The sequence below is a fragment of the Megalops cyprinoides genome, chromosome 19, assembly GCF_013368585.1.
Source record: "Megalops cyprinoides isolate fMegCyp1 chromosome 19, fMegCyp1.pri, whole genome shotgun sequence".
NCBI classification, from domain to species: domain Eukaryota; kingdom Metazoa; phylum Chordata; class Actinopteri; order Elopiformes; family Megalopidae; genus Megalops; species Megalops cyprinoides.
The window spans coordinates 22,291,286-22,301,902 of NC_050601.1; the positions used below are offsets into that span (position 1 = coordinate 22,291,286).

General features: G+C 45.2%; 1 protein-coding gene across 1 annotated transcript; it reads right to left on the minus strand.

The window, feature by feature from the left end:
• Positions 1-1,870: 1,870 nt before the first annotated feature.
• On the minus strand, positions 1,871-10,230 carry hmgxb4a (HMG box domain containing 4a). The gene is made up of 13 exons (XM_036552990.1): positions 10,166-10,230; positions 8,993-9,068; positions 8,288-8,427; positions 7,628-7,706; positions 6,586-7,266; positions 5,919-6,161; positions 5,574-5,779; positions 5,046-5,127; positions 4,508-4,572; positions 3,872-3,974; positions 2,919-3,091; positions 2,470-2,592; positions 1,871-1,975 (listed from the first exon to the last, which is right to left on the minus strand). Exons 2-13 carry the CDS (start codon positions 9,027-9,029, stop codon positions 1,931-1,933), a joined length of 1,977 nt encoding a protein of 658 aa, XP_036408883.1. The 5' UTR covers positions 9,030-9,068; positions 10,166-10,230; the 3' UTR covers positions 1,871-1,930.
• Between the last annotated feature and the right edge of the window lie 387 nt (positions 10,231-10,617).

The window sequence follows — 10,617 nt, forward strand, 5'->3', positions numbered from 1 at the left end:
TCTCTCCTGTGATGTTTTGCACAGGCCAACTAACGCTGGCGCTATCCTGAAAGGCAGGTCATGTTCCGCTATAAATGCGGAGTTTATCATTGCACAGGCGGCCTTGGATGGATGAAGCGGCAGCAGCTACGGTGGCCACAGCTCCAGGCAACATTGACGTATAACGAAGAGCCCGAACAGCTGCTTTGTGTGAGGGATCTGTATCATGCCGAGACAATACCTTTGCCGCTTGTCACATGCTGTATTTTTTTCGAACACACGGTGCAAAGCAGCTCGTTTAATTTGTGACAACATACGCCGAACGTTTGTCCGTCATTACCGTTTGCATCTAACCAAGCCTATGGCCATTTAATTTTCATCCCCCGTTCTATTGTGCTTGTGTCTTCGCCAGCCTTCAGAAGTTTCGCTTCCATGCTCCATCTATTTGAATACATGCTACCCTATTGTACAGTAATCAACTGATACAGTCCCCGCAAATGCTTCCTGGCACCGCCTCACAGAAAATTGAAACTAGTTGCCGATTGGATAAGAACAGTGCTCTCGTGGCAGTACATCGCCTAAACAGGCTACCATTGGTTAAAATTAATCAGAAAAACCACCACGTCAGTGAATGTTTTTAATAAAATTGCATTCCGGTCTAGTAATATCAGCGCCCGTATACGCTAGTAATAATTTATTGCCTGATCTAAAATCTCTGCACTCCGGATTTCCGGAGATCTTTAACCCATGCTTACAGTAACTGCTCTGTTTATGTATTTACAGTAATTCACCAGACTGAAAATAACAATCCCCTTCTGGAGGGTTAAAATTTTAAACTGTGTGGATGCTCCCTTTTTGGTTGCCTTGTCAGATTAAACATAACTGCACAATTCAAACTGTTTAAACAGACCTGCAGTAAAGTTCATTTTGTATTCCAGCTCCACAAAGGGAATTTACCAGATAGTGGTTTACTTACAGACACTAAAGTATGTCCCTCCAGGAAACTCAACATTCCTGTGCTGTAGCCACAAAACTACCTGCTGCTTAACCACCTTTGATCTACCTCCAATCTGGCAACTGATGAAATCCAGCACTTTACCACTTTTGTAAGGTCACAAAAGCAGGGGACTTCAGAAAACATGGGTGGAAAGGGGGGTGGAGTATATGTAAGGAGTCAGACGTGGTTATAAGTGATCTTGGCTCTAATGTTCACATAAAGATGTTAACATTTCTTACCTTGCATTCAAATTAGACTCCTCTATGTGCAGGAATGGTATGGGGACTGACATTTTTATTTTAACAGCAATTGATAAAAATACAGCTGTGTGGTTACAAAATTAATCACCACAAACATTTTCCCCTGTTCATCTTCATGGTCTAAACATTTTTATTTCTTTAACCTAAATCCAAACTCTACACCTTAGCACAATAGTAAAATCCAACATGTATAAAATGGCAAGTCTGGATTTAGTTGAATACAGAAATAATATGCTTCATTGAGTACCATGTTCATTATTTTTATGGTATCGGGATTTTAAAAAGAATGATGCAGGACACAGAGTTTGTGCAAAAACACATTGTCCAGGACATAATGGTCATACACCTACCAGTTACACACGCACACCAACTTACACACTAATAGTAAAATCTGGACGCACAAAGATAAAACAGGAGAAAAAAAGATATGTGTTCCCTAAAATAGATTTAATTTAAAAAAATAACGCTTTAAAAAAATGCTGACGATAGAAAAAGCTCGATTTAAGAACCACGTTTAAAACCCACAGAGGTCCGCGTCAGTTGTCCCACACTTGACTGGAGTGAGGGCAGGTCCTCCCGTTGGTACTCCCCTTTTTAATGGAAAAAAGTAGCCCCCCCCCCCCCCCCCCCCCCCCCATTGTCCTTGTCTTGGTATGCTCCAAATCCCCCCCTTTCAGAATGGTCCCGGCTGCTCTCACAGTCCAGGCATAACGTAGGCAATGTTGTCCAGAGTGTTTGACTGGAAGACACAAGCAGAGGACAGTGGGAAAGGTGAACATGTCAGTGATGCCTCTGCAACTCTGACATGCTGCCAAACTCATGAAACACAACCAGTGATAACCAACCATACAATCCTAAAAGGTGAGCTAGAACATACAAACACACAGAGCGCATTTACGATCTCTGTAATGGATTACAGTTGGAAATTGACAATAAATATGGAAAGACATGGAAACTGAGCTGTCCCAAAAAGACAGAGAAAGACAGCGAGGGAGCGGGGGGGCGGAGGGAGAGGGAGAGAAAAAGGGAGACAAAGACAGAGAGAGAGAAGAAGGGAGGGATAGAGGGAGAAACACAGAGAACAAGAGACAGATATGGAGAGGTAGAGGAATTTGTAAATGGCTAAAAAAAGAACAGACAAAAACTGAGGGTCAAACTGAGGACATGTGTGGAAACAGGGATCCCCATAGACCAGAGATGGGAATCCCCGCTGACGCTGCCGCAACGGCTCACCAAGACGTGCCGGGGGCAGCCGTTGAGCTCGGGGACCTGCGTGGTGAGACAGGCCAGGGGGCCCAGGGCGCACAGAATGGAGTCCAGCAGCACAGAGAGGCTCCCCGAAACTGCCACCATCCCCTGGAGGGACGCACACAGCAAACCAATTAACACAGGCCCCACAATACCTGGCCAACAGCCTGAGACAGGGAGTGACACAGTTCGGCTTACGTGTGGAAAGGTGATGTGAAAATCTGAGTCTCTGACTTGGTGAGCACAGCTACGAACTTTCCCCGATGTTGCAAGCAGTCCTCATGCAAGTGCTTGTGTATGGGTGGAAAATCGCCACTAGGGGGCACTAAAGTGTGCTTTTGTCAGAAGAAGTTTAATCAAAATAGTGAGGGTTGGCATTTTCCAATTGTAATTACATATATGAATGAAAAATGTGCGCATAAGGTGTGCCTGACCTCAGTCTCCTGGAGCCGGTGCCCAATGAGGGACAGTGACTCCCCCAGCAGCTGCAGGTGGGCGGCTGCGTCGATGGGGTCCACCTCAGGGACCCGCGCCGGGGACAGGGACACGCCTACTGACACCCGGCTGGGCGAAAGCACGCCTCCGCCTGATGCCCCTTTCGTTGACCCTGAGAGACAGAGAGAGATGGAGCCTGTAACAGTACCCGCCCATATGCCTCAGGGTGGAGCAACCAGACTCAGGTAACAGGGGGCCAGACTGTGTGCTGGTATTAGCCCCAGACCTAACTCATCTTAATATCTTCATCAGCTGCGATCATCATTTTCTAATGAACAGATGCAGGTGCAGCCCATACATATCCCCTGTACAGGAACAACTGCAGTGCAGAATGAGAAATCCAAAAGTGTGCATTCATATACATAATTAACTGATATGAGCACTCAGGCGAGGAGGACTGGCTGAAACAAAAAAATACAAAGGACAGATCTCTGAACTGCAGAGAGCAGATGTTAATAAAATCTGGCACAAAGCTAATGCTTGATTATAAAGTGCTCAAAAAAACCCAACTTGCAGAACATGCCAACTCAAGTTTATACCTGCGCTCAGGTTCATGCAATGAGTTTCAACGTCAGTCTCCTTCAGGCACTCACTCTTGGCAATTCATGGCAATTGCTCCTTTTTCCAGTATTGGCTGTGCCTTTTGTATAGCAGTCACTTTTTCGATTATCCTGTATGTTGAGGACAGCCAAGCCTCCATGAACTATAAGTCATGTTCCTTCTGAAGAATTGGCAGCTGACTGGCGCAAGGAAAAACATCTGTTGCTCATTGTCACCCAACTGATGCCAACTTTATCCCTCATATCAGTCTACTGATTGGCTGTCTCTTGTAATGCAATGGCTTATAGCAGAGCAGGATGGTGATTTAGCCAGAGACATTGATGACACTAACCTTTGCTCTTGCCCCCATCTGAGCCTGAGCTCTTGCGTTTGACAGTGGTGGCTTCTGCTTTGTTCTGTTTGTGCTGCAGGTACTGGGCCTTCTGCTTCCACACCTGTAGGGGGCGACAGAGAGTAACTGTGAACACAGCCAGGCTAACGCTGACACAACATTAAAGTCTAACTGCATTATCAGAAAACATAGCGTTAATTCAACTCACTTACAGGTATTACAAACTGCTTTAGGAGAAATTGGAAGTAGTTTGCCACAGAGTTATCATGTCTCCCACGTAAATGAAGCCTGAAATGTATTCTATCTTTTGGAAAAAGTTTTTGAAATGTTCCCCACAAAAGGTTTAGAGTGCCTACAGACGGAGGTAAATTTTATATTGTTGATGTATCCAACCAAACGCTTTTTCCTCACCGAGTTATTGTGAATGCCTTCAAAGCAGCAATGTATTCCTGTTCTCTTTTCATGATAATCTGCAGAATGCATGACTCGGTAAAAGAAAAACTGCTAAGCAACCAAGAAACTACACCAAATGCAAAAGTGGAAGCATAACACCATTTCATGAGTACATTCTTAACCAAATGTGCTGGCAAAACTAAAGCTCTGTATGTGTAGCATGGCACAAAAAGCCAGACTGACCAGCTTGTCCTTCTCGGGCAGCTGTTTCCAGACCTCTGCCAGCTTGCGGCTCAGCTCCCCAAAAACTGCAAAACACAGAGCAGCCCATTCAACCCACAACATCCGTAATCACATTCCTATGACCTTTAATGTGAAATGGCATACAAACAATAACACAGCAAAACACAGCAGAATAAAACAGTGACCATGTGTCATATCTTGTTGGAAGTAGTGCTGCATGCAAATACATCTTACATAAATAAATAAGAACCTGACTGTATTGTAAACGAGTATACCGATACTGGAAATATTCTCTCAGGCAGGTTAGCGAAATGGCGGTGGTTACTCTGTAATGCCGTGATAAAACTATTCTATTTCTAACTTCAAGTAGCAGCTACACAATTTATTTATAGCAGCTGGTTTTAAAATCAGTATTTTATCTTACTGTTAGCCATAGCTTCCCTGCGCTACCTTAATACAACTGTAACTACTACAGTGCGCTAATACACTGATCGAATGTGTGACTGTCATTGCGACGTGATGACAGTACTCCACTCACCCAGTCCAGGCTGCTCGGCATTGATGTTGACCCGATACTCCTTACAAAACACCTGGTAGGCAGTCATGTTCTTCTTCTTGGGCTGAGACAGGAGAGAAGGTGCTACACTGAGAACACATTCAATGTTTTGCAAACAAACCTAATTTAGATCAACTTTACCAATAGAAGTCAGGTATTCTTTAATCACACAGAAGCATGCACAGTATTGCCCACCAAATAAATGAATCTATAAATAAATATCTCAACTCTACACCAGAGACGTAGAGGACATCTGTAATGACATCACATAACCTTCTGGAAACAGCCAAACAGGCTGGCAAATTACAGCACATCTGTGATTTCCTCTAGGTAAAGGGTGAAAGAAACAAACTCAAGTCTACAAACAAATTTATTCACAGCCTGTCAAGTACAAACAAAATGGACATGGCTGCGTGGTGCACTTCTTTGGGTTTGTTGCATACATTGTAAGTTCTTCTGAAGTCAAGATGTTGTCACAGGTGTACGCTTTGTCAATGCTCCTCCCCTCACCTTGTCTTTTTCCTTCTCAGCCTTTTCCCTCTCCTTCTCCTCCTTCTTCCGCTTCTTCTCGCTCTGTGATTCGCTGCTCTGATGGTGGTGGGAGGAGACCGGCGAGCTCATGGTGTAAATCCCTACCCCAGCGTTGTGATTGGATGAGCCGTGGGAGTGGGTGTGTCCTCGAGAGGCGTCACCCGGCGAGAGCAGGACAGTCGACCCTTTGGAGAAAAGAGAGGGGGGTTAAACTTGAGCCAGAGGACAACCCAAGAAACCCAGACAAAATTCGGACCGGCAGATTAGAGGAATAGTTTCAGAAACCTGCAGTGGGAAATGACAGATCCGTCCCCCTCCTCTCACCCGACTGTCCCCCACCACTCTTCTTGCTCCCTCCTCTACTGTGCTTCTTCTCCCTCCCGCTTTTGTCCTTCTCCCTCTCCCTGTCTTTCTCCTTCTCCTTCTTCTTTTTGCTCTTCTTGCTCTTCTTCTTCTTCTTGGTCAGGTGGGTGTAGGAGTCGTCGATCACCAGCTCCCCCGCCTCCAGCTCCCCCGCTGACGAGGAGCTGTCTGCGGCCAGCCCCCCCAACCCTCCACCATAATGCCCTGAAACGTAGAGGGAGAGAGAGGAGGGTCAGCGACGAACAAAACGCCTGAGTAAAGGAGCACTACAGACACTTAATGTACATCAGAGGTGAACGTATCCAGTGCTGAACAGTAACGAATGGCTTCATACTCAGAGTTAAAACAACACAAAATAGAACTATAACAATATATATCGACCTCCTCTTACTCCCCTCTAAATCACACCCCCCATCTTCAACTCACCACAGAAGGTAAATGAAACTGCATTCATTTTAGCTTACTCGACATGCTTATCAAAGGGAACCGACATGGATTACGTTATCCTTACATGATTCAGGTATGGTTCGTGTCCTGTAGCCTGCTTTAGGGCACAGCAGCAGGGCTCATGCTGGGATCTAAACATGCAACCTTCCGGTTATAACACCAGCAGCTGTGCTGCACTCACCCTCCACCTCCACCTCCTCGCCCACCACAGGCAGGGGGTCCCTGCTCTGCTGCTTCTTCTTGGGAGCCTTGGACAGCAGCACCCTGTCCCGGTCCTTTTCCTTCTTCGGCCCCCCCTTGCGGGCGCTGGACGAGGACGAGAGGGAGGATGACGAGGAGGAGAGAGGCGGGAAGGGGAAGCCCTCAGCCGCGCCCCCGTCGCCCCTCTCCTTCTCCTTGGGTGAGAGGATGAGCTTCATCTTCAGCCCCTCCGCCTCCCGGAGGGTGAGCGGCTCGCTGTGGCCGCCGGCCCCGCCCCCGCTGTGCCCGTGGCCGCTGTGGTACAGCGACGACTTGGAAGAGTGCTTTTTGGATGAGGACGAGGAGGAGGAGGAGGAGGGCCGGGAGTGGGAGTGGGAGTGGGAGGAGGAGTGGCTCCCCTTCCCTCCGCCGCCCAGGCTCCCCTCACGCTTCCGCTCCTTGGAGGACGAGTGGGAGGAGGAGAAGGGCGGGTAGGAGGGCTTCTTGTGCAGGTGGGGGCTGGGGTCGGAGCCTGTGGCCATGGGGGACGTGATGGCCTGCAGGAGACCCATTGCTGTGTCAGTGGAGTGCGACTGGTGGTGGGAGGAGAAGGAGGAGGAGCCGTGGTCGGACGACGACTTGCGCTTCTTTTTGTGGGGAGGCGGGCCCGACCCTTGGAGGTCTGAAGTGGAGGGTAGGACGGGAGGGAGGGAGAAGGGGGAAAAGAACAATGATGATATACCAAGTCATTCTCCAGTACCTCTGCCCCAATTCAACTACAGCATTTTAATGGTGTCATGGTCAAAAACATAAACTCCGCATCAGACAACACAGCGTTTTCATTGAGACATCTTATCAGATCAAACCAGGACAGCAGGTCTGCCGTACATACAAAGAATGCACTGTAGAGCTCTGAGACATTTTATTTCTGATACTGAGTTTGACAAAGCAGGTGTGCAAAAACATGGGAATGTTTGTCTTCCCTTGCGTCTCCCTCAAATCCCTTTATAAACCAGCTTGCTGTGCCAAACTCCATCTCTCACCTCTGTAAAAATAGTCCTCACTTGAGTGCTTCTTCTTCTTCTTGTGTGGGTCTCCTCCTAATAAGAACAGCTCAGAGTCCTGGGGAATGGAGAGCAGGGGAGGGTGATACTTACATTTTAACAACACAACCAATACAGGGCACAATACTGATAATGATGCTGCTGATTATAAGAGTAATGAGACTTAAACCAAGAACTAGCAACCAAGAGTTGCTTAAAAAATGACAGTCCGATGAGGCCACGATATTTATGTGACTGTAGGGTTACCCCAGGGTATTATGGCAGCCCTGCTCATCCTTCCTACATACTGTCCTAGATGGTAACTGGGAAATGCAGGCAAAACAGTACAGAAAGGTGGAAGAAGACAGAAAGAAAATGAGAGATAGAGAGCACAGACAAAGGGACCCCACTTGGCATGGCCTATTAAATAAATGATTAGAAAAACAAATAAATTATTTTTTACATTCAACTGATTTTTTACATATATCAGTTATCATAATTATTTTATAATGTTTAGTCTGTGTATGTTTCATGCCAATAAAAGATACTGAACTAACTGACAGCGATCGAGACAGAGATGAGAGGGTGAGAGTGAGAGAGACAGACAGCAAATATCACTCTGAACAGCATGAAAAAAGACATCTTGAGGAATGGTGTTACCTTGGGTCGTTTCTTGGAGGACTTGCGCACCTGTGCCGCTATCTCCTCCTCCTCCCTCAGGAGGTCTTTATATGACCTCCTCTTCTCCCTCTGACTGCGCCCTGCCACCAGGCCCACCTCCCCCTCCATCCCTGACACCTCTGGTAGAGGGAAAGGGAGACAGGGTGGGGTTAATACTGTACATAAACACAGGCAAATCTGTCAAATTTATCAATCAGTTTCATTCATTGTGTTCTCTCATTTTATACAATGCTGAGAAACAGGTGAATGTTTTCATGTCAACCTACTTACAAACTGTTTATGCTTATATATTTTACTCTATTTTACATCTTACCTTCACATTTCATGCCCTTTTAAATTTATTTCATGCCTTTTTAAACTTTTTGAAAATAGGCTGTTTTGAAGAGACATGCTTCAATATAGCACTGATAAAATGTCCCCCACATCTGCTCACTGGAACAACTGTCAAACGTCCCTTACACAATATGAAATTGGAACACCCAGGCAAAAGGTTCTGGGCTGTCCAAAAAAAGGGTAAAAAAAAAATTCAGTGTCTGTATAGACCAGTCAAATTTCAATTCAAATAAAAACCAGTATTTACAACTAAAGAACTGCTAAATGCAACTACGGTGACTGAAGGGATGTATGCAAGACTACAAGTAGTGCAACAGAAAAATGGGGATATAAGACAAAGAATAATGTTACCTATCATTCCTTTCTTCTTAATCTCCTCAAACGCCATAGTCCTTCTTAGTCGGCCTCTCTCTCTCCCAGGGTCTCACTGGTTCAGTGAAGGCAGAATTAATGTTATAATCACAGACTTTTTCAGCCATTCTGTACATAACCATGGACAAATTACGTGGAGGCGCGTTTGATTTCGCACCCCCAAAATTAGTATGTGCATAATCGAACACACAACAATCAGTTATACCATTTAACCATACCTAACTACATGTATTTCAACACCTAGCTAGCTACCTAATTAGCAAACTAAGTTCAAGCGTATATCTGATGCTAGCGGCAAAACTTTGCTAACGTTATAATGGTCGCCAGTTGTTAAGATAGCTGTAAAAATATATAACACTTCAAATACAGTGATCTACGTAAACCATATAATATCTTACTAATTAGAAAATCTATTTGGTTAACACGATAGATAGAAACACTAATAATTCTTATTAGAGCTTGTTTGTCAGCTATTTAAGATTACACTTTATTTTCATGACAATCTATTTCGCTAACGCTTTTGATATTACTAGGCTAGCAAGCTAGCGATACCCACCAGTAACCTTGGCGTGCAAAATACTGTACTCAGCTAGTCTAGTCGGCTAAACTTCAGTTGGATGGCTAGCTAGCTAGCTAACGAAGCAATCTCTAAATGGAGCTGGGTAGCCAGTCAGCCAGCTAGCCGTAGCTGAATACCGGTACATCTAGTTACCTAAGCAGTCGTTACCGTGTAGCCGTGCTGGCTAGCAAAATAGCCAAAAAGCTAATTATATTTGAAATTGCACGTTAGCTAGCTAGCCGGCCAGGAATCTGGCAAACTAGACTTCACAAATGAGAAATATATTTCCCGCCTACTTTCGAAACATACACAAACACACCCCTTCCTCTAGCCATCACCATCCTTCTATCCCATCACACACTACTTGCAATACTCCAAGCCCGGGATGACCTCCATCATTCTGGCGGCACAGCTACTCGAGACCGCGGCTTTAGCATGTAGGCCAGTTTAGGGCTTCGCTAAATTGTATAAACAGCATTATGTGCAATCTAAATAATCCTTAATATCTGTGCACCTTGCTGGCAATTTCCAGCAGGATGCTCAAAAGTCAACTACCACAAAGAGAAGAGATATATTTAAAATAATTGTGTTACCTCCAGATACCATTTACTTCTTAGCAGCCGCCATCTTTGAATTCAGTAAACAATGCTCGTTGGCAATATTGGGAGGGTCCTAGAAGCAGAGCGGCGTCGTTACTACGGCTACAACTCGGATGGTGACAAAATAATAAAATGAGGGCTTAATAATCATAATAGTCATTGTATTCCTTTTTAAATTCAGTTGAGTAAATGTTCGTAAACAAATACTGTTGATTTAGCTACATAATTAATACAGAGTTTGTCATTGTTACTGTACCACCCGCTGACACAGATCCCTACAAGTGCTGTGCAGGAATGCTTGGACCAAGGTTTAAAGACAAATCTCCTTACTTGGACTCATACATCACCGACACAGAAAATAAACCTCAAACACTCAAACAAATACACATCCCAAAAAAAAATCAAATACGCACTCTAACTACGCCAAGTAGACACCCAAACTCAGT

What these genes read in the sequence shown, in the direction of transcription:
- hmgxb4a (XM_036552990.1), bottom strand. Translation starts at nt 9,029, where the DNA reads ATGGCGTTTGAGGAGATTAAGAAGAAAGGAATGATAG. An exon ending in CGAGGAGGTGGAGGTGGAGG is followed by an intron (nt 6,162 to 6,585) that starts GTGAGTGCAGCA and finishes TCTACGTTTCAG; the next exon opens with GGCATTATGGTGGAGGGTTG. An exon ending in GAGTGGTGGGGGACAGTCGG is followed by an intron (nt 5,780 to 5,918) that starts GTGAGAGGAGGG and finishes TTTTCTCCAAAG; the next exon opens with GGTCGACTGTCCTGCTCTCG.